Consider the following 26573-nt stretch of genomic DNA (forward strand, 5'->3'; position numbering starts at 1 on the left):
GAACATTTTCCTACATGCTTCCTGCGCCTTTGCTACCTCTTTCTTTGCAGCCTTCTTGGCTGCCTTATAACTTTCATGCTCTGCTTTTTCTGCTCCCGTACCCTTCGCCTTCTGCCACTCCTTTCTGCCACTAACTTCTTCCTCTTCTCGTCAATCCTCTTTCCAACTTCATCATCCCACCACCATGTTTCCGTGTGCCTCGGTGGTCCTTTTGTCCATCCACATACCTCACCAACGGCTCCCAACAGACTATCTTTCATTGACATCCAACCACGTTCAAGCTCAACCACATCATCCTCGACCCTACTCAGCCTATCTTTTAATGCCTCTCTTACTGTCACCTCTTTCAACCTCCACACCTTCATTCTCGGTTGGTACTTCACCCGCCGAGCTCTCCTCGCACCTTTCACCCTTATGTCGCAGACAACCAAGTGGTGCTGTGAAACAGCCTCCTCCTCCGGGATCACTTTTGTGTCCCGGAGGTGCCCCCTATCTCGCCTACGCACCATCAGGTAGTCAACGGTTGTCGTCGACCCACCTGACGTGTATGTAACAAGCTTATTATCCCCTTTCTGGAACTGAGTATTACAAATCAACAAATCAGCTCCATCAGCAAACTCCAAAATCCTTTCACCTTCTCCGTTTCTCACACCATATCCGTAACCCCCATGAACTCCCTCAAAACCGTCCATACTCCTTCCCACATGTCCATTTAGGTATCCTCCTACCACAACAACTTCCTCATCTTTCATGTTTTCCATTAGCTTCTCTATCGCACACCAGAACTTGTCCTTCTCTTCATCGCTCCGACCAACCTGCGGAGCATATCCCGAGATGACGTTCACCAAGAGCTTTCCAATCATCATTTTCACCATCATCAACCTATCACTCACTCTTGTCACACTCACCACACTGTCTACAAACTCCTCAGAAAACAGGACACCAACACCATTCATGCCCTCCGGGCACCCTTGCCGCACAAACTTGTATTTCTGTCCCTGCCGACCCTTCACCATTCTCACACCACTTCCCTTCCATCTCGTCTCTTGCACACAACATATGTCCACTCTTTTTCTAACCAATACTTCCACCACTTCTCCTGATCTCCCTGTCATTGTCCCTACATTCCATGTCCCAAACCTCAGAAACCGATCTCCACTTCGTGCTGTACCCTGCCCATATGTAGTTGTAATTGTCATGGTTCTCTTTTTGAGGCAATGTTTTTATGGCCGGATGCCCTTCCTGACGCCAACCCTCTTAGTCGCCTCTTATGACATGCAGGGATACGGTGTACCTATTCTAACCAGGGTACACACCGGGATAATGAAGTCAGTACTATATGACACAAAAAAAGACTTCACAGATTAAAAGGCAGCTTGATTAAAACACAAATATATACAATATATGAGACAGTGAAGGGTTAGGGTTAGGGATACTCTTAACTAAGTTAGGTGAGGGGGTTGGGCAATAAAGTTTTACTGATGGGTGGGGGAGAAAAAGTTTGCCCTTGGTACATGGGGGGGGTCACGAAAGTTTTACGCTGACCTACTTCCAATTCACCGCCCCACCCACGACATAATTTTTGAACACTCCCTTCTCGTTTTAGCAGCACTGAAATCGGAGAACTTAGCACAGTGAAATGTTGCTGTTTCGTACATTGCAGAGCGATATATACATGGTCATCTCTGATCGCTTAGAGCATGAACTCTCCTCTCTACAGTTACTTATCATCAACGTCAGACACATTTGGGAAAACCTCGAGATCTTCTTTTGTCGTATGCACCAACATTAAAACAAAATATTAGGTGTTTGTGGGGGGCCCCAAATTGTGGTGGGCCCTGTACGAACGTACCATTCGTATCATTGTTAATCCGGCACTGGCTTTGGCTAATTGGCCGTGTCACAGTATTTTTTGTGTACATAGTTTGTAAGGCAGATGTGATTTTGTTTACGTCACTCCACATATATGCCTCTGTGGATGGTGGATGTTCATTTAAGTGTTTGAGCTCAAACAAAAGTTTGTTCTGGTGAAATAAACTGGAATTACAAGTCCAAATTTTGACTTTCTGTGAAAAATTGAAGCATTGCCAGCAATTGTTTTAAATTTTGAAATCTACAACCTTCATTTACATTTCAAATTCAGGTTTTGGATAAACTAGTTTGTGTCGCAACTCATCGACCTAAATTGTCAAAACAGTGAATTGGAACTAATCAGTGAAGTTTTTATTTCAAGGTTCCCAAAGGACAAAGACCTGTGCTCCAGATGGAGTGCTGCTTTGAGAAGAGAGTCCTTCCAGCCCACTCCAGGCACCACAGTCCTGTGCAGTGATCACTTCACAGACAGCAGTTTTGACAGAACAGGTCAAACAGTTCGACTCAAGCCAAACACCGTCCCAAGCTGTTTCAACTTCCCAGCACATTTGACAAAGGTATACATTGATATTCGAACAATTTTCAATTAAGTTCAAGTTGTTTTGGTGTTTTAAAATCATGCTATTTAATAATCTCAAGCACGTTTTTCAAAAGTGACAGTTATTTTTATTGTTGTGCTATTCAAATACACACACAGCATTCATACAAATGCACGTGCATGCATACATACTTTAAATCGTTAATTTATCAATTTATTCAAATGTATGAACCATTCACTTATGTGTCAAATTATATTTTTCCAAATAGGCTACAGTTGAGAGGAAACCACCAGCAGCAAGGTCAATTGTTCAACAATACGAGCCAGCCCCTGAGGATGAACCAGGAAAGACTGAAGACACTCATCCCAAGAAGGGACCTTCATGTAAGAATGAGGATCACTCGTACACCATTGTCACTAGCCCACGTTCGCTGAAACGAAAGTTGGATGATGCAAGTGCCAAACTGAACAATTTTCAAAAGAAATTAAAGTTGAGCCACCAGCGTAACAGAAGGCTAGCCAGGAAGGTGGAGTCACTGAAGACCATTGTGCATGACCTGAAAGAGAATGGCTTGGTCACTGACAACTGCGCTGAAATGCTCGACATGACATTCTTCAGGCAGTGACTTGCAGTGTGATTAATCATTGTAAATATATTATTCTTTAATGTATCCAATAAACAGACAAAAAGAAAAGTGCAACAAGTATTCCATTCTCTTCAATGACCATTGATATACTGGTTTCAACTTCAACTGCACAATTTTAAATTTTACTTCTTCTGTCGAGTCTATTACTAGTATTAGTCACCGATGGGCGCAATGGTTTGTTGACAAAACATTCGGCCCGCCAATATGGCCGCCACTCGGCTTCACGGCTGCTAATGCTGCGCCGCATCTCATTGGCTCTCCAGGTTCTACATATACCTCCGTGGCCTGATGTTCGGCTACGGTCAGGGGCTGGTTGTCGTTAAAGTGGGATGAGGCATATCCATTGATGCATTTGTGACAAATTCTACTTTCTAGTGTTTCACTTTTAAAGATGCACAGGTGGTCCAAAAGTTTCAACCTTCCGATTTTCAAATGCGGCAGCTCCCCAAAAAGTTCCATCTAATGCGAAAATAATTCAGTAAAAAAAATCAACTCGATCGAAGACTAGTTAGCGGTCATTACAGAGTATTGAAGTTTCACCCTTATGTGCCTCTAATTTAGACCCTTTATATAGTGTATGCAAATGGTTCTGTCTAATTAAATCCATATCATGTTCTCTTTCTCATTATCAGGTTCTGATTTACTGTTGCTCCTGTTGCTGTTGATTAAGCATGAACACCAGAAGTGCTATCGATGTTTGGATGTTTGGTCGATGGTTTGAATAACTTAGGGGAGAAAACTTCCCTAGTAAGAGAGAGGACATGGCCTTCTTTTTTTGGCTGTTGAAGGAGCTCGCCTCATCCAACCTAAATCCAGGATCACTGCTCACCTCCACTCATTCACTTTTTCCCTACCCGTGGAACCATCTTCCACATTCTCATCAATCATTCTTACCTCTCCGATCTTCAGCACAGCTTTTCACCACCATCTCAGATCATCCCCAATCCGAGATCATGATCTTTTCTACCCTCGTTAATCCCACCCATCCTCTTTCCAAATTGCCAGTTTTTCCCTCCCGAGTTTCCTTCTGTATCCATCTTGTCTATCCTTGCATCCTCTCCTGCCCCACATTCCAACCCACGTCCATTGTTTGTCCAAGTCTGCCTTTATCTTGTCCTTCAACTCTGCTGTTGGTGTTTCCCCCCTCTCTCAACTGTTCCTTTTGTCCTGTTCTGTTTAGTGTACTGACTAGTTCCTCCATGAGCCTCAACTATGTATGCAAAAAACGAAAGTGATTCTTCACCATTGAGAGATGGGCCCAAAAACGATATTGCAAAAAGTTGTGGCTGGATTATGACAAAACTTGGTGGATGAGTTGGGTAGTTCATAAGAACAAGCAGATTCCATTTTGATTCAGGTCCAAATCCAGATCCGGGCCAGCAGTGGGATACAAAATGTAAACTGTTCAGCTTGGTGGAGGTATGTATGCTCTCTACTGAGTACTGTTCTAGTTATGTTTATGTTGGTAGTGGCAATGGTAACGGATATACAAATAATAATAGTTCCCAAAAGTACATAAATCCTCTCCCAAGATGTAAAAAAATATATAAAAAAAATGCTTAAATTTGGAAATAAAAGTGTCCAATGACCTTTGACCCCCCACCGACCCTCTGGGGTGAGATGGAAAGATGGTCAGGAGAGAGAAAGGGCAGCATGTCCTGAATTTGAAGAAGTGGTTTCTTCCAGGCAGAGGAGTGCAGAGAAAAGGGAAAGGTGGCTTAATATGAAGAGTACCGAGGCTATGGAAGAAACAAGCAAATACGTAAGATATTGTTTATTAAAGTTCGAAACATCTTAAATAGAAGACGTTTCAACGTGAAGGGTTGTTTCATGAATGGGTGGAAAAAAGGTTGGTCATCCAAACTTTGTACACAGCAAGACGTGCAACTTGTTCGCAATACGCACGAGTGCATGACCTCGGATAAGGCCTAAATTTCATCCAACCTAAGCCTGTGCTGACCCCACCCACGGCCTCGGAAGCTCGGCTGAAATTCAAACACCAGACCCTCATGTTATTTGAGACAAAGTCGTTAAGGAAGTTGTTAAGTTATGTTGAAGATCATTTGAGGTGGTATTACAGCCTGGGGTCTTACAACAATTTTTGTTTATTTGGGGCATGGTTCAAGCTTGGGGTCTCTACTTCCAGCACATCTCACTGCAATGATGGGTGTTGAGAAAAGTCGCAATTCCACTCGTGTTTCAAAATGTTGGAAGTAATTCTCACCGGTGATAAAACGTGTGGAACTCACTCATGGTGTGCTGTAGCTCACGCGATTGCGTTGCGCACCACATAAGCAAACGGAGCAGCCATTCCACACGTTTATATCGTAACTTATCAATTTTTTCCCCACTTTTAGCTGCAATAAAGAGCCAGCAGATTTTAAAAAAGAACTTTTTGGATTGTGCCAACTTGAGATAGTGTATCCCACTTGGAGATACTCAATTGTGATTAAAACGAGCACACACTTTCAAAGGAACCCATGTTCACCTCTTCCAATCAATGTCTGGAGACTTTCAGCAAAATTATTCATAACTTTTGTAAAAATATCGGAGTATGCCCTGAACAGCATTTTTGATGCAATCTCATAGCAGGGCTTTGCATCGATGTGTACCATCCATTAATTTGGAGGGACAAAGCCTATTTTCCACTGTGCTGGTGGACATGAACGATCCCACAGTATGAGGCCTGTAAATAGAAGGCCTCCACTTTTCTTCCCACCATTTGGCTTCAGCATGATAGTTTCATTCAAAAGATCTGTGAATCAAAACAAACTCTGCTCTGTTTGTTTCGGCATTCCAAGCTTCCCCTTCCCTCCAACTCTCCCACAACCCACACGTCCAGATACAGTGCTGTATAAAATGCTCAACGCAACACCAATAAGGCAAAAATGGCATCTAATCCGGAATAACACCTTGGCGTGACAATCATATAATTCTCGCATACTATACATGACGTGGAATGGCATAAACTGGAAAATGTCCGGCATAATTGGTATGAACAGCACAAAAAACAAACAAACTATGTTGTGTATGCAAAATAATGACTTGGCTGAATGTTTTGTTTATTTTTGTCTACAAGATCGAGGCTCATATAAGAGCTAGCACATAAAGCGCAAATAACATAAACGGACAAATAAAACATAATAAAGGGAGGGGGAGACGAAATGGGGAGAGAGGGAAGCACACAAGCACAACAGTGGAGAACAGGGACATCGGGAGATCTGTGGAAGGGAGAGGGAAGGGGTGCACGGGATAAAACAAATTGACGACTAGGAATGAAGTCGGAGATTGAAAAAGGTGGATTTGGGGTGTATTAACGGGGGTAGAAAAGATCAAGGTTTTCGATGAGGGAAGATAAGAGATGGTGGTGAACAGCTGTTTTAAAGACCTGGAGGGAGGAGTGGGATTGAAGAGTGATGGAGTATGTTCCAGAGGTGGGAGAAAAGAGGAATGAAAGTGAGCAGAGAGTCTTGATTTTGGCAGTTTAACCATAGGAGGGTTGCAGGCAGATCTTGTGCGACCTGTAGGAATATTTGGGGGACAGAGCCCAGAGAGAGCTGGGGGAGCAAGGCCGGAGAGGAGTCGGTAGAAGACGGAAAGACCACCAACCTGCCTGCGGTGAGTGAGTGAAAGGCCCTTGGAGTTAGCTTCATCGCGGGAGATTCCAATGATTCTGAACGCTTTGGTTTCTACAGCGTGAAGGCGAGCTAGGTGTGAGGCAGGAGCACCGGCCCAGAGGGGGGAACAGTATTCCATTGAGCTGCGGATGAAAGCCTTGTATGTGGTGAGGAGCTCAGGTGTGCCAAGGAAGGCCTTCGCATGACGGAGGATGCCCAGTCGGCGACTGTCTTTGGAGGCCAGCCTGGAAATGTGGTTTCGACGTTAGACGTATTTTTCTTCATTGGCCAGTGTGAGGGATGCGAGACGATCTCAATGCCCCTGTCTGTCTGTGTGTGTCCACATCTTTATATTTTTGCTTTAAAAATTGTTTCTCTATGACCGCTTGTCCAATCAATGCAAAATTTTATACATGGAAGGGACTCCCATGGAGAATATTTTATTGCTAAATCTGAAGTCATAGGTCACATGATCTGCCAGCCATATTGGATTAAAGGGACAAATGACATTTTCACCAAAACCGCTGCAACGGAAAAATTTGAAACTTGGCATACGTCATGAACTCCCCATTGGGCACATAGGGTAATAATTATGATGCCATCGGTGAAGTGGTATTCCAGCCATAATTGGTTGAATTGAAATCTTTATCCCAAAAAAATTAATGTGAAACTTCATATATCTGATCTATGACCCGATGTGAGCGAAGAATTAAATTTGTGACATTCATAACCCTGGCAAAAAAACCGTGACATAATAGGGCGCATGTTTGATACGGATATATGGGCAATAATAGCAGTGGGCCATAATAGTAACGTGTTCAGTTAACGATGTTTTTGTTTAGAATGAGCAAGCGAAGCAAGACTATGCGCTCGATGAATGTCGTTCTAGTTTTAAAACTATTTAAAATCTGAAAAGACTGATATTTAATTGTAAGATTATCATGAGCCAGAGACAGGATAAATGCAGCATCGTGTATTGCCAGAAATCAAAACATCTCATTGGAGAGAGATAAGACAATTCAATGTATTCTTAAATACAGCTGAAGGTAACAACCCAATGTCTACCATTTAACCCTATGTTAAGACACTGAAAAAGATGGAAAAATGATTATTCCAGAGAGAAACAGCTACGTTCAACCTTATCTGCACTCTCGGTTTGGTTATTCTCAGGAAGAGGTTTGCCCAAGTGCTGACCGGTAGTTGGACCAGAGGGAACATTCAAATACTCATTCATCACCTCAGGTTTCATTGTAAAACCAACGGTCATGTCAAACTTGTCCTCAGACAGGAAACGGAGAGGTTTTTCATCCCACAACGTCTCGAGGCGTCGAGTCCAGTCTGCCAACATCGACACACGGGCCTCGTTTGAAGCCGAAGCGGGTCCGTACACGATGTGGGGCGCCAGCACTTGGAATCCACAGAAATGAAGGATCCCATGCTTGAGTGAAGGGGAAGGGGTGGAGGGGAGGGAGGAAAGATGTGTTGGTTGCTAAAGATCTGTTGAGTGTGCAAGACTAGGTTGCACAAAGCAATGCCAAGATCAAAACAGTAAATTCCACTAATGGAATAAAGTCTGCACTGCTATAATACCTGCATGCTGACCTGATGCTACATCCAAGTAAGCAGGTGAGATTCTACAGTGCAAGCTTTACCTGCATTCCCCAGGAGATGACATTCATGTCCCCATTGATTCCATTTGGTTGGTACATTGTTTGCGGTCCTCCAGTTGTAAATGACAAAACTGCCTTCTTCTTTTGGGCCTGTATAAAAAGAGGAAAAACATGACTTTTAGTACATTGTGATTCCATCTTACCTGACTGTCTAGTATTCTTACCCATTGATGGGGCTGGCAACATGCTGGGGGTATGTATACTTACCCTTGCTCTGTTCAGTCTGCGTTTGCATCTATGCCCAGCTATAAACTGTCACGCTGGTGTTTCACATGCAAGGCGAAGCATCGATGTGTGTGCCATCCATCAACAGGACATTAAGCAGGAGGTCCTGCCTGCCAGCACCGTTTGTTGGTGAATATCAACGATAGCAAGCAGTGTCATCCAAAAAGAGTAGGTGAGGTATTGCCAGCATCCTGGCCACATTCCAAATCCCTGTATTAGCCAATAAATAGCCCCGAGTGGGCTGACAGTCATCTCTTGAGGTTGTAGTTGTTGTTGTTGTTGTTGTTGCCCCATTCGGTTCTGGTTGAACAGACCACCAGCACAAAGATAGCCAAATGACCTCACAGGAGCGACCCACAGATTCCTCACATCCAATATGTTGTGCTCTTGCCTACGTGAAGCCAGGACCTGCACAGTCTTCCATGATTTGTATTGTGTGTGGAGCAGCCTGGCAGTTGTTGGAGTTGTCATCAGTGGTGTCATCAAGTCTATGTTGGTGTTGTAAAAGTTGTGGGTGGTGGCCACAGCAAAGGTGTGAAGGTCTTATGCTCTTGTGGCTGAATGGAAGCAAATCCCCGCAGCAATGTTCCAACATCTAGTAGAAACCCTTCCCAGTAGAGTGGAGGCTGTCATAGCAGCAAAGGGGGAACCAAATCCATATTAATGCCCATGATTTTGGAATGAGATGTTCGACGAGCACCTACTGGTGTGATGTTCGGGTGTCCATATACTTTTGGCCATGTAGTGTATTGTCTGTGGTACTAATGGCTGCATGTGAGGGTGTTATGCCGTTGTTAGAGTTATTGATGCTATTTATGGTTTTAGTACAAGTGCTTGGTATTGGTCGAGTGCTTTAGTGTTTGTAGAAAGGTGGGCCAGTTGATTTCTGTGTTTAGCACGTGAATCCTTTCTATGTCTGGTGCTTTGGCTGTTGGAGTGTTGTGTTTTGGATTGTCTCGTTATTTGATGAGGTGTGAGATTTCTGGTTAGTAGTTTGGGTTGTATTGAGGTTGTGTTTTGGGTTGAGGTTGTAGTTCAGACCCCTGCTGGTTCGGGGGAACCCCATTGGCAGCTCCCTGATCCCCTGGGAGGCCCCATGATCCGAAATCGAAAAATATAAGACCGAGTGATCCTGAGGACCATCAAGTAGAAGGGCTTTATCAAGTTTCAGAGCAATCGGTTGGTAAGTAAGGGACGAGTTAGGGATCCGAAGATTGGAGGGGATGGTGGTGTCGAAAGTAGCCCCTTTGATCCAAAATCGAAAAGTCGAAGCCTGGGTGATTATGAGGGCTACTGTTTTGTATTCTTTTGTCAAGTTTCAGGACAATCAGGCAGGTGATAAGGGAGGAGTAGCAAAAATAGTAAAAAGTTAACGGACGGACGACCGCACAGACATCACGACCCATTCTATAAGTTCATCTCTTCGAGAATTGAGATGAGGTGACCTAATAATAGGTACTGCGTCGGTGGCATACCCATAGGAAAAGAAGAAGTGAATGTTGGGCCTTGTGTTGATGAAGCCACAAGGTAGAAAGTGCCAGAAGGTAGCCGATAAGCCAATGCATTTAGACTTTTGAGCCAGAATGAATTCCTTGATAAGCTCATGGAGGGATCTCTATTCATCGTTCAATCCAACCGTATGGAAATGATGCTATCACTGAATATGTATTTTGTCTTGCAGCTGAGGAATCCAACTTTACTACATGCTTCCTGATACCCTCCAAACAAACAATGTGTACGGCTTCTTTGGTAATCTCAGCATATCGAGCCGATTCTTGTTTTGCTGACGATGTCCATAGGCAGAAGCGACAAAAGCGTTTATTGTATGACCACGCATTATTGCTTTTGGACGAATATCCACGTGTACTCGTTTCAACAGCTTTGTGTGTCCATGCACGTTGGTGCTGGGACTGGCCTACCTGTGGTTGGCTTTGTTCTAATTCTTGGATTCACAAAAACTTTAACCGCTTTATAAAAACAGAGAAACTCTGGCTGTGCTCACCCATTTCTAGATGATGGTCATAGTCTTTAGTTTAAACTTTAAAGAGACCTTTCTGTTCATACTTTGCCCTCTCAAAGAAGCAAGCAATGCGGCAAAAGGGATTTCGATCATATTTTGGGATATCGATTATAAAAGTGTAATTCATAAAGCAAATGTGGTTGGCGAATGCTCCTTACGGCAAACGGAGCCTTTTCATAGAATCCCGGGTATGTGTAGGCGAAGCCATAGGTGAGAACACGATCCATCCATCCCTTGAGGATGGCGGGCATGCTGAACCAGTACATGGGGAACTACGGAAAACAGAATGAAGCAACAACTTAAGATCAAACACGTCATCTTACTATAATTCACCAAATGTCCGTCCGTCCGTCCGTCCGTCCGTCTGTTCCCAGGTACCGCAAAAACGGCTGAACCGATCGCAACGAAATTTTGGGTGGGTAATCCTGGGACCCCCTGGAGTAAAATAGGCTCTATTGGTTTTCCAATTTTGCAATTTTTCCAAACACGATGGAATAATATTTACCGATATGAACAGTGATGTGGCTTTTATTGAAATTCTACAAATACTGTTTAGATTTTGATGATTTACGTGTGATATGATTTAACTGATGTTTATATAAATAGTTTAAAATTTAAAAGAAGCCTTAAATTTCTGATATTTTGCCTTTTCATTTGGGCCTCCCAATTGAAGCCCCACCCGTAGGGTGGGTACCATCGCTAGTGTTGAACTAATTTGGGAAAAGAAGAAAAACATTCCATTACTAAGAAGTCACGGTATCACAACAATGACAATATTGAACATCAAATTCATTAGAAACGGTCTTTTGATCGAAGCTTTTCATTAACACCAGTTTGATGGAAGTCCTGTATATCCAAACATTGATAATTACATTTGTCTTCTTCCACTCGTTCCTCAGAAAAGTTCCAGCTTCTTTTTACCTCCTCAAAAACCCCGTCATGCCTTCCTTCCCGAACAAATTGAGATTCACCAGCAATCAGCGGATCATTTTGTAACACTAGAACTGATTACTAGTGTCCACTCTTAATTGGCATCAATCAGATTATTAGCCCCCGTTGGAGTCAGTCCGAAACAGGGGCTTATGGATTTGGTCTCCTCCGTGCGTCCGCAACCATGTCAGAGATGTATGGACCAATTTTGTTCATACTTCGCACAAAGACAATACATGACGGCATACATATGCACATCATTTTGTTTTGCAATGCGATCAAAGATGGCCGACTAGCAGCCATTTTACTTGTAAAAAACAAACAAACGTTGAACACGTCCTCAGCCATTTCTTGGAGATGCATTTGCTGATGTTGTTCAAACTTGGCAAACAGATAATGAATTATGGCTTGCACATGCGCATCATTTTTTCGAGATCAGATCCAAGATGGCTGGCTGGTGGCCATTTCGTTATTTAAACATGTCTCCAACCATTTATTGAACATGCATGGACCAATTATGTTCAAACTTGGCACAAGCAGAGTACATGATGGCATACACGTGCCCTTCGCTTTATTTTGTGATCTGATCAAAGATGGCCGACTGGTAGACTGGCGGCCATTTTAGTTGTAAAAAAAACCCGATATTGAACACGTCCTCAACCATTTCTCGGGCATGCATTTACCAATCTTGTTCAATCTTGGCACAAGTATAAAGAATGATGACTTACATACATGCATCATTTTGTTTCGAGATCAGATCCAATTTGATCATTTTAGCCATTTTTTTTACTTAAACGTGTCCCCATCCATTTCTCGGACATGCATGGACCGCTTTTCTTCAAATTTGCCACAAAGACAATACATCAATTTACATATGCAAAAGATTTAGTTTTGTCATCTGACCAAAGATGGCCGGCCGACTGACAGCCTTTAACTCCATACAGTAAAATTATCAAAACCACCGCAGGGGCAAAACCATTTGATATCGTTTTCTTCTTGTTGTTCATCTTCTGCCCCACTGTAAGTGTTACTCTGTTGCCTCAGATGTAAGCTTTGAGGTGACATCGCTTTTTCCTCAGTCTTTTTCTGCTTTGGCTAGTCTTAACTACCTTATTCGTTTTACACCATGGGAAATAGTAGAGTCCCTGTATAAAGAGAGTTGCGCCATGCGCTGACCCGAGATTTCTGGTCACGTGATTTCGTGGCGCCATTTTGTGTCTAACTTCACCGTGCGTGAACGTCAGCTTGGTACGGGAATGTTGTTTATTGCCAAACAAAATGACTGGTTGAGTGATGAGTCACTTGTGAGGAGTGAACGGAGTAGTGATGGTGTCTCACTTGTGAGGAGTGAACAGAGTAGTGATGAGTCTCACTTGTGAGGAGTGAACGGAGTAGTGATGGTGTCTCACTTGTGAGGAGTGAACGTAGTGGGATGAAGTGTTGGTCTGGTCAGAGTGTTGTATTACGGGCAGAGTTTTCTTACGGTCTGAATGTATGAATCATGTTCTGTGCTGAATGTATGAACCAAGTTTTGTACTGAATGTTTACTGTGTTGGCCTCATCGTGTTCCTGGTGAAATTAAACAAGTTATGGTGAATACGACGTCGTATCTGTGCTTTTCCATATCTGTTCGACTAGACGAACCGTGCACACTGCAGGTATTTTTAAAAGTTTTTTTTCTCTGTTTAATTACGGCTTGGCGCAGTCGAAAATTAAGTGTTAATTAAGTCGCCAGCTATGAAACACATTAATCGATCAGGCAATATCCATCAGAGTTCTGGGCAAGGGTGTAGTAATAAATGAACGTTTCAATCTTACTAGATGCCGATGACGTTTTCCTTATGTCAGAGACAGAAGCTGACTTGCAGCTTGTTAAATCATTACAATGGAAATTGAATATAAATGTCGATAAAACTAAAGTTGTACACTATAGAAATATGGCAATACCACGTACAGAATTTGTTTTAAGTGTGTTAGACTATATGTCGGCTGGAAGTCCTACACCGGAATTGCTCTCGGCACCCTTTAAAAAATATTGGATATGCCCACACTCCTTTCTAAAAGTTATTAAAATTCAGAGAACGACAGCATTGGTTTGTCTTACTTATAATGTTAGCTCTTATATGCAGTGTTGGCTTGTAATATGCATTGCCATACCACTTTTAATATCACCACACAGCTCTTTTTCACGGCAATAGCTGAGTTTTTGACAAAACAAATATCACCTGTATGTAATAATAAGACTAAATATGTGTAGTAAATTTTTTTTTAGCAGGTTTAGAATATATCACCCCATATCACGAATGTACATGTATATCTAATCCGACACGCTTAGACACAAAATGGCGTCCAAATTTGAGTTGACACAACTCTCTATATACAGGGACCCTAGGAAATAGGGATTCTTATTCCAAAATAGGCAATGCTAATACGTGACTTTCAACGTGATGTATGAATGCTAATCGGAGCCTACTGCGCATGTGCTGTGTGTGTGTGCGAGTGTTTAAAGTTACTCGCTTCTGCTCGCCGGACATTGGTAAACTACCGTTGCTAGCGAGAAATCCAACTCCAATAGCCTTTTTAACATAATTTTCAGCATTTAGACGAAAGAGTGGCAATTTCAGGATGTTTAACCATAATTGTTCTGTTCCTAAATGCAAATTAGAGTCAAATATAGGACATACGAGAAACATCCATGGATGAGAGGTGTCGAGTTCATACCATTTCCTGTTAGCACAAGCGAGCAGTGTCAGTGCACACGTGCAAACACAAAGGCACTACAACTGGAGGCAATCCGGTGTTCGGCGACGATGCTGAAAAGAACCCTTGGAACAAAACTCTGAACAGCTTGGCCCATGAACCGTGATCCCTTACCGAAGCGGAGATGGACACTTTGTGTCCTGGGAGGACTCCATTCCACCTCCTGAAACCCACAAATGGAGATAACAACCAACGACACATACCACACCCCACACCACACACCACACACCCTTTTAGCCATAAATCCACCCATCTTCTCTCCCTTTCTCTTAGCACCTTGTATCCATCTGCAAAAGGCACTATATTCTGTAAATACAAATCTTATTACTAAATGGTTTGATGAAACAGATCAGCGTATTCACCTGAAAGATCACCAGATCAGCGGCGGAAAGCTTCTTTTGTTCCTCGACAATATCCTTGCTCAGTTTTCCTTCTTTCCAAGCTTTTCCTGCCTCTTGTGCATACCTGAAATGGTCAGGACTGACGCCCCCTGCACACAAGCAATAGAAGAAGAGCTCGTCATCAAAACAGTTGAACAATCTACAGGAACATGTTGGGGAAACCTTTTGTACAAGTTACTCAGTCATCCTCACCAAGTTTTCTAGCAATGATTCAATGGAACTGCCAATGTACAGTATCTTACAAATGGTCAGGTATGATATGAGAGCAGGTACCTCACTCAATGAAAGTAAACTTCTCATCCATTCTCAGATGCAACACTCGCTAATTACCTCCACCACCAAAGGTGGATGGAGGTTATGTTTTAACCCCTGTCTGTCTGTGAACAAGATATCTCAAAAAGCTACATCTGACAAATTTTCCATCTTTGGTGGCGGAGGTAAAAAAAAGAAGAAGAAGAAGAAAAAAAAGTCCGTTTGGACCATCTTTTCCATATCGTACTCTAACCTTTTAACATGATAAATCACATAAGTAAATATGTAATTTGGTGTCTCTCTTATTTTTTTGACTGCGATACATTCGGTCGTTACTGATCCAATCTCAACAAACTTAATAGTTGACAGGAGGATTAAGGGTCACACAATGGAGGTTGCTGTGATTTCATTTGTCCCCCTCCCCATGGTGGTTTTCCCTGCCAATGGTGTTGCGTGTTGCGGTGTATATCCGTGTTAAGATAGCTTTATCGTGGCATTTTCCACGGCCACTTTAAATAACAAATGACTCATGGATGCAGCCACCAATACGTATCTGTGTATGAAAAAACGTCTATAAACATGGCGTCTATTAAAAAAAAAAATTGGAGCTCCCGCCTCTCTTCACCCTGCCCGGCGCGAGAGGGGATTGATCTGATTGGCTGGTGGCATACACCCCACCCTGAACGGACAGATGGATGGAGACTGGATGAAGAGGCCAATCCAATTCCTTAGTCATTGTTTGAGATGAGCAATGGAACGTGGACACGTTTACAGATTTTTGTAAACGTTTATAATGTTTTCCGTGTACGTGTACACTGTACATACATGATCACAGGCTTAGTTTCAAACCAAAGGTTCATTCCATAACCAAACTGAATGATGTTCATGCACGCGCTCATGCATCCTGTATGCGGAAGTTCAACATCTGTGATTGCCTATAATTTATGACCATGCACCCCAAGATATTACGTGAAGACCAATAGACCAATATAATCAAATTATTGATAGATTTCTACATAATTACCCTGAAAAGAGTAGTTAGCAGTTACTACCCATTCCATACCGACACCCAATCTATAATAATGAGAAAAAGAAGAAAACCAACTGCTCAGATAAAGTTATGTCTGCTACTTCACATGTGATTTTGTTTGTGTGCAAACTACAGCAAGAGGGCCATAATCGATATAATAAAAGGCAATGTCTGTTTGTGGTGTCGTTCGGTATACAAATCCGTATGTGCCTACTTCGAGGTCTTAATGGTGCACAACTAGGGGTAGTTTTATATGGGGAATCCAATGGCAGTCTTTAAAATTACTGAAATCGCACCCTCCAAGTTCGAACTAAAAAAAAACCCCAAAAAGGAAGGACCACGAAATATCCTTTTTCCATTGGACAATTTAAATAGTCTCCGCCTCCCTAAGGTCTCCGCCCCTCCTAATAATCCTATATAAGCCGTGGCGTTACTTCAACATTCATTTTAATAGCGAACGTTTTTGCCACGTTTCTTAATTATTATTATTATTCCTATTTCTCAGATTTATTCCTATTTCTGCTCGAACTTCTGCTCAAACTAAAAAAAAAAAAAAAAAAACCCCAAAAAGCGGGACCACAAAATATTTGACCTTTCTGGAAGTCAAATTTTTTACCCTTTTTCTATTGGACAATTTAAATAGTCTCCGCCTTCCTAAGGTCTCCGCCCCTCCTAATAATCCTATATAAGCTGTGGCGTTACTTCAATATTCATATTAATAGTGAACGTTTTCGCCACGTTTCTTCATTATTATTATTATTATTATTATTCCTATTTCTCAGATTTATTCCTATTTTTTTAATTCCGATTTATTCCTACCTTCGAAAATCTCTGATTTATTCCTATTTTATAAGTAAAGTGAACGTTTTCCATAAAAAACTAGCGTTTTCCCCACCTCTTCCCATGATCAAACGAAAAGTGACAGTTTTCCCTACTACGATGCCACCCACAAAGCGGCCAAATTTCGGAAAGTCGCCTGCAGCCCTCCATATGCAGACACGAAGAGAAGCACAGACAGATGCGGAACATCAGCAGGAACTTCAAACCCTGGCACGCAGGCGATCAGCTCTTATAGAGCAAGAGACACTCGAGGAAAGACAGTCACGACTCCAAGAAAACGCTGCCAGACGAAGAGTTGAAAGGCCGCAGGAAGCACTAGAACAGAGGCAGTCTCGCCTCCAAGAACAGGTCTTCCGACAGTCAACTCGACGGCAGGAGGAAACTCCAGATGAATGTCAGACAAGGCGTCAAAGAGATAGGACAAGTCATGCTGAGGTAAGATCTCGAACATTCACTGCACAACAGTGGTACCAAGATGCTTTCAACTATGATCCAAGCCATGATTTTGCATCACACGAATTAGTGACCATTGGTTCCATGTCTAAGATTTGTGGCAAGTGTAGCGCCAAAGAGTGGGATAAAGAAACACCAGGCATGTGTTGCACTAATGGCAAAGTTCAGCTGACTATGCTTCCTGAACCACCTGAGCCACTTAAGGATCTTCTTCTTGGCACCACTCCAGAGTCCAAACATTTCCTTCAGAATATTCGGAAATCCAATTGTGCCTTTCAAATGACGTCATTCGGTGCCAATGTCATCACAGAGGGAGGATTCATGGCAACATTCAAAGTTCAGGGACAGATTTACCACAGGATCGGATCCCTCCAGCCTCTACCAAATGAACAGCCTCGGTATTTGCAGATATACTTTGTTTGAGATCTTCTACAACAGGCCCAGAGTAGATACAACAGCAACCAGGGTACAAGATTTGATTTAATTTTGAAGCTGCAAGAAATGCTTCATTCAAGTAACAGCTATGTCAAAAGTTTTAAATATGCCCTTGAGAATGCTCCTACCCTGGAATTTCAGATCATTGATGCTGACAAAAGACCATCCGGTGAGCATGCACGCCGATTCAATGCTCCAGAACGTAATGAGGTGGCTGTCATTATGACTGGCCACGACTGGCCAAAATCACAAATGGTTGTGCGAGAGGGTAATTCTGCCACCAAAAAACACCAGTCAATGCAGTAAACGAGCAACTCTTGCAAGCAATACCTGGAGACTCACGTACATACAAATCTGTTGACTGTTGTTGATCAATCTGAAGTTGTAAATTACCCCACTGAATTTCTTAATTAGCTAGAACCACCTGGCCTGCCTCCTCATTGGCCTGAACTTAAAGTAAGAACACCAATAATGCTGCTATGCAATTTGGATCAGCCTCAACTGTGCATTGGCACAAGACTTGTGGTCAAGAAATTAATGCCCCATGTTATTGAGGCCACTATTCTCACTGGTTGTGGCAAAGGTGAGGACGTCTTCATTCCTCACATTCCTCTCATACCATCTGACCTACCTTTTCAGTTCAAGAGACTTCAGAGTCCTGTCAGGGTCAGTTTCGCCATGTCTATCAACAAATCACAAGGGCAAACATTAACAGTGGCAGGATTGCATCTAGAAGAGTCTTGCTTTTCTCATGGTCAACTATATGTAGGCTGTTCCAGAGTTGGAAGAACCTGCAATGTTATTGTTTACACTCCAACTGCAACGACTCACAACATCGTCTATACTGAAGTGCTGAAGTGAAATTGCCCATCATAAGTGGGGCTAAATTATCCAAAATATCCTATAGATATATAGGTCAATTGCAAAATAAGCTATGACTAATATGCAGTTGCGGACCATCAGTGGTGGTGCTATTAGAGCGTGGCTGGACTGCGAGTCTGGCAAGTTCTTCGTTCTAAAAAAGGTCACAATACTCAATGACTGTATTGTGTCAAGGCAGGCGCACCTCGCCATAAAAGTGCCAAATGCCTACAGGAGTAAACCTGGAATAAAAAATCCGAGTGGCTGTTGGGAACCCACTCATAACCCAAATTCCCATGAAACCTCCCGAGCGAAGCCGGGTACTTCTGCTAGTATAGAATATAATCTTGATACAAGTAACAAGTTACACTGTTAGTCAGTTTTGGTATTTTACTGTCTTCATCTTACTATAATTCACCAAATGTCCGTCCATCCGTTCGAAGGTACCGCAAAAACGGCTCAACCGATTGCAACGATATTTTGGGTAGATATTCCTGGGACCCTTGGGAGTAAAATAGGCTATATTGTTTTTCCAATTTTTCCAATTTTTCCAGTTTTTCCAAACACAATGGAATAATATTTACCGATATGAACAGTGATGTGGCTTTTGTTGAAATTCTACAAATACTGTTTATTCTACGTCCCAGGAGAGAGTAGATCGACTCCTGACGAACTCGTCCTATATAAACGTGTGGCTCCGAAGTAACATGGCAGCGTGTGCAAAGCGACTGAGAAACAGGTGTAGCGGCCGCTTCTGTGTTGGATTCGGCGCGCATTTCACACAAAAACGTGTGACTGAGAAAGACGTGTAGCGGCCGCTTCCGTTTTGCAGAATTTAATCTTTTTTTCAAAATGGGCGCCATGTACTGTTTAGATTTTGATGATTTGCATGTGATATGATTCAACGGATGTTTATATGAATCGTTTAAAATAAAAAAAAGCCTTCAATTTCTGATATTTTACCTTTTCATTTGGGATTCCCAATTGAAGCCCCGCCCATAGGGCGGGAACCGTTGCTAGTTTACATAATGCATAAGCACAAATAAATCCGCTATTTTTTGCCACTTTACAATACACTTTCGGCACAGGACTCGGAATGCCAAGGACTCGGAACAGATGGACTCGACTCCATCACTGGTAGCAAGGGCAAGATCATGTGCGTAGGGAAACTTTCTGGAAGTTGTACAAGGCATGTTGCTCACATATATGTTGAAGAGGATTGGAGCCAAGACAGGCCCTTGGGGAAGACCATCATTCAGTCACAATGGAGATTGTTTGCTCTCCGGGTGAAACCCTATATCTTCAATTGCTAAGCATAGAAAAAAAAGACACATTGTGGCTCGTATCGCTCGTCTTTCAAAAGAAGACCATGTCGCCATACCGTATCATAAGGTGATGGAAGGTCAATTGGTGCAACACCTGTCTTGAGCGTGCGCTGGTAGGCAAACTCAATGTAGGTGGTAATAGTCAGGCAGCTTAGCAAATGGATGTGGACGTTCTGGACAAAAGTGCTAAATTTTCCCCACATGCTACCCATAGCTTTAGCTTTCCATTTTGGTGGGAACCACTTCCTATGAATACATTATTTTTTTTGCAGTATTTTCAGTGACTATGGTACATTAACAGTATTCCGGTTTTTTGTTTTTTTTCGAGTTTTATGTTCAATGTCTTTTTTGTGTTACGGTAATAAAAATCGTCGGTTGCTTTTATAACTGGTATAGTTGTATTCCTTGACCCAGAAAATGTATGTTTGGACACCAATATTGTGATCCTGAGTGGCTTAGAAGCTGAGATATTGGTAGATATAGGTTTTTACATGGCGACCATCTTGAAAATCGAAGATGGCCGCCAAAATGTATTCGGAGGAAGTGGTTCCTATCATAAATGGAAAGCTAAGGTAACGAGTAACATGTGGGAAAAAATTGGCGCTTTTGTCCGGAACGTCCATATCCATCTCCAATCCGGTCCTAAGCTGCCTGACTATAAGTGCCTGACTATAATCAACACAGCTCCACCGGTCTGAAGCCAGCTTGTTCCTTGGAAAGGTTGGGCTCTACCAGTGGAGAGAGCCTGTCCCGAAGGACATGCTCAAACAACATGTATGCCGTGTATAGCAGAGATATGGGCCGATATCTAAATGGGTCAGCAGCAGGTTAGGAGCTTTTTAAAATACACATCAGGAATTATTTTTTTAATCTCACCACTAAAGCCTTGAAACTGAGTAAATATTTATATAACCCCAGACTTGCAAAATTCCCATTACTTCAACACAAATATGAACCCCTTATCAGCGTTTACTATTTTAATTTACAACTAAATGATCACTTAAGCATTTAAATATTTTCTTATGTAATAAATCTTTCTTTCTGCTGCAGGTGGACAGAGTATGCGGTGGCATATAAGGTGAATGAGCGAGCAAGATGGACAATGCTGGTGCAACCACTCGGCAAACTTGGCTTACTGTGGTGACACGTAAACAACCCTTAAGCTCCAGTTTCATGGCTTAAATACATCAAGATGTCTCCTACTCGTACACGGTCCATGCTATACCTATACAATCCTATATGTACTAGTGTGGCGGACACGAAAGCACTGATGTGGTGACATCACCCCGCACACCAAGTGGGGATGGGCCACGCCAGGGAGAGAGGTGTGGCCTCACGATATACACGGGGCACGCAGCCCTGAGCAGCTTAGTGCTGGAGTTTGAGTCCTTTGAATAAAGACTTTTATGAACCGCGTTGTCCGCTTGCTCCTTGCGTAAGCATTAGCGCGCGCAGCATCGCGCTTTATATGGTGACCTCGACGTTGGATCTGCCGTAGCGATCCTTCCGAACACGACGCCATTGCAATGGCAAACGACAAGGCAATGGCGATTAAACTTCCCGAATTTTGGGAGGCCCAGGCCGAAGTCTGGTTCGTTCAAGCCGAAGCCCAATTTCAGCTTCGGCGCCTCACCAACGACGACATGTGCTACTGCCACGTCGTCGCCTCCCTCGGGCCCGGCGCGGCCGCTCGAGTTGTCCGTCCTTAGCCACCCACCGGACGGCCACAAGTACGAGGCACTCAAGCGGCAACTCCTAGCCACGTTTGGCCTCACGGACGACGCACGGGCCGACCGCCTCCTGGATCTCCCCGAACTCGGCGACACGCGCCCGTCGGTCCGAATGGACCATATGCTGTCACTGTTGGGCGACGAAGCCCCCGGTTCTCTATTCCGGGCGCTTTTCCGTCGCCAACTTCCAGCGCAGGTTCGCCTCGCGTTGGCCGGGACCGGGCTAACGGAACCCCGAGCATTGGCAGCCGAGGCGGACAGGTACTTTGCGGCTTCGGATACGCGGGCGAGAGTCGGTGCGGCCGTCACGGACCTCGAGGCTGATGCTGCTGCTGATGATGCTGATGATGCTGATCCACAGCATCAGCTTACACAGCATACGCAGCATGCCGATACACCCCTCGTGACCGCCGCCACGCCCCGCCCACCGCCGCGGCGAAAACCGCCAACTCCACCGGCCTGGCGGAGCCAGCCACACTCCTCCAGCTCCACCACCTGGTGCTGGTTCCACGCCAAGTTTGGCCACGAGGCTCGGCAATGTCATCCGCCATGCTCCTTCAACAGGTCGGGAAACGCCCGGGCCGGCGCTCAATAGTGGCGATGAGCGCTGGCCGTTCGAGCAGCCTGCTGTTCATAACGGACACCTTATCTGGGCGCCGTTACCTGTGCGACACGGGAGCGCAGGTGAGTGTCGTTCCCGCCGGCACGTCAGACAAGCACGCCGCGGGCGGGGGCCCCGTGCTGCTTGCCGCGAACGGGACGCCCATCCGTACGTACGGAAAACGCTGCCTCTCTGCGGTTCGGAGGGCAGGTTTTCCGATGGACGTTCGTCACCGCCGACGTGCCCATGGCACTGCTTGGCGCGGACTTCCTGTGCGCTAATGGGCTCCTGGTCGACGTAAAGCGCAGACGTCTTGTCCAGGCCGAGACGTTCAGCTCACTCGCTTGTGCGCTGCCCAGCTCGTCGAGCAGCTCAACGAGCGGCTTGCCGAACGGTTCGGTTCCGGCCACGTTGATCTGTACGCTTCCGGCAGCGGACGCATTCACCCGCCTCCTCGCCGGCTTCCCGGCCCTCACGCGGCCCACCTTCTCGGCGGGGGCCGTCAAGCACGGGGTGGCCCATCACATCCCCACCGTCGGGCCACCGGTCTACGCCCGGGAACGCCGCCTCGAGCTGACGAAGCTGGCGGTGGCAAAAGCGGGGTTTGCTACCCTGGAGCGACTCGGCATCGTTCGGCGCTCAGAGAGCGCTTGGGTGTCGCCGCTGCACATCGTGCCGAAGCCCGGCGGGGGATGGCGACCGTGCGGGGACTATCGCCGTCTCAATGACGCCACCACTCCCGACCGCTACCCCGTCCCCCACATTCAGGACTTTTCCGCCCGTTTGGCGGGCATGTCATTCTTCTCGAAGGTGGACCACATACGAGGCTACCATCAGGTCCCCGTCAGGCCGGAGGACGTCCCGAAGACGGCGGTCATCATGCCATTCGGACTCTTTGAGTTCCTGCGGATGCCCTTCGGTCTGAAGAATGCGGCTCAGGCGTTCCAGCGACTGATGGACAGCGTCCTGCGCGACTTGGATTTTGTCTACGTCTACCTGGACGATATCCTCGTCGCCAGCGCGTCCCGCGAAGAGCACCTACGCCACCTCCGCACGCTCTTCAAACGCCTGGGCCAGCATGGCCTGATTGTGAACCCCGCAAAGTACCGGTTCGGCGCCGCCGTAATCAATTTTCTGGGGCACCGTGTCACCAAGCACGGAGCCGTCCCCCTGCCGGCCAAGGTGGAGGCGGTGAAGGGGTTTACGCGCCCCCGCACGATCAGAGGGCTGCAAGAGTTCCTGGGCATGGTGAACTTTTACCATCGGTTTCTGCCCCGTATCGCCCAGCTCCTGCGCCCCCTGCACGAAGCTCTGAGGTAAGCCGGGCAAAGGTGGCGTTACCTGGACCGAGCAGATGGACACGGCGTTCACGGATGCGAAGCTCGCCTTGGCTAACGCCACCATGCTCGCGCACCCGGCGCCCGATGCACCGATCGCCCTCACCACCGACGCCTCGGACTACGCGGTGGGCGCGGTGCACGAGCAATGGGTGCGTGGAGCTTGGCAACCGCTGGCGTTCTTTAGCTGGCAGCTTCGCCCGCCCGAACGCCGATAAACTGTACCTTCGACCGCGAGTTGCTCGGGCTTCACTTGGCGGTCAGGCACTTCCGCCATCTGCTCGAGGGCCGTGCGTTCACGGCCTTCGTCGACCACAAGCCGCTGATCTTCGCGATGGGCAAGGTCACCGAGCCGTGGTCGGCCCGGCAGCAGCGTCACCTCTCGGCCGTGTCCGAGTACACGACGGACATCCGGCACGTCGCGGGGAAGGACAACCCGGTGGCGGATTGCCTTTCCCGGGCCGTCGCCCACGCAGTCCACCTCAGCATCGACTATGCCCGGATGGCAGCGGACCAGGCCGCTGACCCCGACGTCCAGGCCTTGCGGACCACCATCACGGGCCTCCTCGTCACCGAGGTGCCGTTCGACGGCGCGGGCGCGGCCCTCTTGTGCGACGTCTCCCTCGGGCGTCCTCGCCCCATCGTGCCCGCGGGCTGGCAGCGCCAGGTGTTTGACGCCATCCACGGCCTGTCCCACCCGGGCGCGAGGGCCTCCCAAAGGTTGATCGCTGACAAGTTCGTCTGGCATGGCCTCCGGAAGGCCGTCCGCGGCTGGGCCAGGACGTGCCTCGCGTGTCAGCGCGCCAAGGTGCACCGGCACACCCAGGCCCCGTTGGCCCCGTTGGCCCCGTTGGCCCCGTTCACGGAACGCCGGTTTGACCACGTCCACGTGGACCTGGTGGGACCTCTGCCCCCCTCGCGGGGTTTCACCCACGTCCTCACCATGGTGGACCGCACCACCCGGTGGCCGGAGGCCGTGCCCTTGGCGTCGACGACGGCGGATGTCGCGCAGGCTTTCATCGCCACCTGGGTCGCCCGGTTCGGCGCCCCCTCAGACATCTCGTCCGACCGCGGCCCCCAGTTCACCTCGGAGCTCTGGGGGGCGGTCGCGCAGGGGCTCGGGGTCCGGCTGCACTGAACCACGGCCTACCACCCCCAGGCTAACGGCCTATGTGAGCGATTTCACCGCTCATTGAAGGCCGCGCTCCGGGCCACCCTCCGCGACGGCGGCTGGGTCGACAGGCTCCCCTGGGGCCTGCTGGGCCTCCGGACGGTGCCCAAGGAGGACCTGCGCGCATCCGCGGCAGAGTTGGTCTTCGGGCAACCGCTGCGGGTGCCGGGTGAGTTCCTCCCCGACTCCACGGTCCTGCTCCACGGCACCTGCTGTCACAGCAGCGCTCCGCTCTGCAAGAGACCGCCCAGAGGTTCGCCCCGGTGCCAACGGCATGCCACGGGCACCCACCGACGCACGTCGCCCCGGAGCTTCGCACGGCGGAGTACGTCTTTGTCCGCCACGATGCCCACCGGACACCACTGCGGCCCCCGTACGACGGGCCTTTCCGCGTGCTGGAGACCGGGGCGAAGCACTTCACCCTGGACATCGGCGGTACTCCTGACCGCGTTTCTGTAGACCGCCTCAAGCCGGCCCACCTCGACGTGGACCATCCACTGCCAGTGGCCCGACCCCCGCGTTGGGGCCGCCCCCCTGCGGGCGGACCCCCAGCACTACCCAGCCCCGCCGCCACGCCGCCCCCCGTTCCTGCAGCCGCAGGCATCCCAGATGGCATCCCTGCATCCCAGACGCCGCCAGTCGCCAGGGGGCGCTTCGGCCGGGTCATCCGTTTGCCCCGCAAACTGGCCCTTCAGGTGCGCGGGGATTCTGGGGGGGCACGTGTGGCGGACACGAAAGCACTGACATGGTGACATCACCCCGCACACCAAGTGGGGATGGGCCACGCCAGGGAGAGAGGCGTGGCCTCACGATATACACGGGGCGCGCAGCCCTGAGCAGCTTAGTGCTGCAGTTTGAGTACTTTGAATAAACTTTTATGAACAGCGTTGTCCGCTTGCTCCTTGCGTAAGCATTAGCGCGCGCAGCATCGCGCTTTACTAGGGGATTTCATCCTCTACCCCCACAAACCTAACAATATTTTGAAAAAAGACTTTTGTAAATTAATGATTAACACTATATTTCAAGAAAAAAAAAACTGTGGAAAATGTTAAGAATGGACTTTAAAACTGTTCATCACCATCAGTTAAGAAAACTGTTCACCACCATCTCTCATCTTCGCCCATCCAAAACCTTGATCTTTTCTACCCCCGCTAATTTTCACCCCAGATAACCTTTTTTGAAATTCCAAATTCTTTCCTGGAAGTCCTTGCAGTGTCCATATGTTTTATACCTCTCCCACCTCCCCCCAAGCACTCTCCCTCCCACAGTTCTCTCGATGTCCTTGCTCTCAAATGTTGTGTTTGTGTCCTTCCCCCTCTTTCCCCATCTTGTCTACCACTCCCCTTATTTTGTGTTGGTTTGTGTCGGTTTAACTTTTTGTGCGATTAATGTTAGCTCTTTCACGAGGCTCGATCTTGTATACAAAAAAAAAAGAAAAAAAAAAGAAAAAAAACGTGAGATTTGATACATCTTGGAAATGAACATCCAGGTTGCTTAATGGACCAAGTTGTAAAAATCTGTCTGTCTCCCTGTTGTATCTGTCTCCCTGTTGTATCTGTCTCCCTGTTGTATCTGTCTCCCTGTTGTATCTGTCTCCCTGCTTGTTAAAGTGGACATCTCTCTGACCATTCTGAGAGCCTCCTCAGCGTCGACGAGTCTGGCATTTCACTCAGGCCAACTGGCATGGTCTTCAAGCAGCCATCAATCATCTGGACTGGTCTCCCATCTCTACCGCCTCTGACATCAACTCATCCTGGGAATTCTTCCAAAGTAAACTGCTCTCTCTCATGCACAGATTTATCCCATCTTGTCTTCAGTTGTCATACCCTTCCTCCCGTCCATGGTACACGGAATCTTG

The 26573-nt window shown here is 46.5% G+C and overlaps 2 protein-coding genes across 5 annotated transcripts in view; one reads left to right on the forward strand and one right to left on the reverse strand.

The window, feature by feature from the left end:
• The window catches only part of LOC137430347 (THAP domain-containing protein 2-like), a 33533-nt gene extending 12284 nt beyond the window's left edge, over positions 1 to 21249 (forward strand). For 2 of the 3 annotated variants that reach the window (XM_078780564.1, XM_078780565.1), the window contains exons 3-4: positions 2234 to 2429; positions 2680 to 3114. In XM_078780564.1, coding sequence (XP_078636690.1) covers positions 2234 to 2429; positions 2680 to 3036 — 553 coding nt within the window. In that variant the 3' untranslated portion in view covers positions 3037 to 3114. Of the gene's footprint in view, positions 1 to 2233; positions 2430 to 2679; positions 3115 to 20926 lie in introns of those variants that run through there. The other variant, XM_078780566.1, reaches the window with a different exon arrangement.
• LOC137430343 (ribosyldihydronicotinamide dehydrogenase [quinone]) overlaps positions 7633 to 26573 on the reverse strand; it is a 30051-nt gene continuing 11110 nt past the window's right edge. For both annotated transcript variants that reach the window (XM_068121143.2, XM_078780562.1), the window contains exons 3-6: positions 14642 to 14769; positions 10748 to 10861; positions 8327 to 8434; positions 7633 to 8112 (exon numbers count right to left, since the gene is read on the reverse strand). In XM_068121143.2, the coding sequence (XP_067977244.2) occupies positions 7783 to 8112; positions 8327 to 8434; positions 10748 to 10861; positions 14642 to 14769 (680 nt within the window). In that variant the 3' untranslated portion in view covers positions 7633 to 7782. The remainder of the gene's footprint in view (positions 8113 to 8326; positions 8435 to 10747; positions 10862 to 14641; positions 14770 to 26573) is intronic.

This window comes from Myxine glutinosa, chromosome 6 (genome assembly GCF_964187855.1).
Source record: "Myxine glutinosa chromosome 6, kmMyxGlut1.1, whole genome shotgun sequence".
Lineage (NCBI taxonomy): Eukaryota > Metazoa > Chordata > Myxini > Myxiniformes > Myxinidae > Myxine > Myxine glutinosa.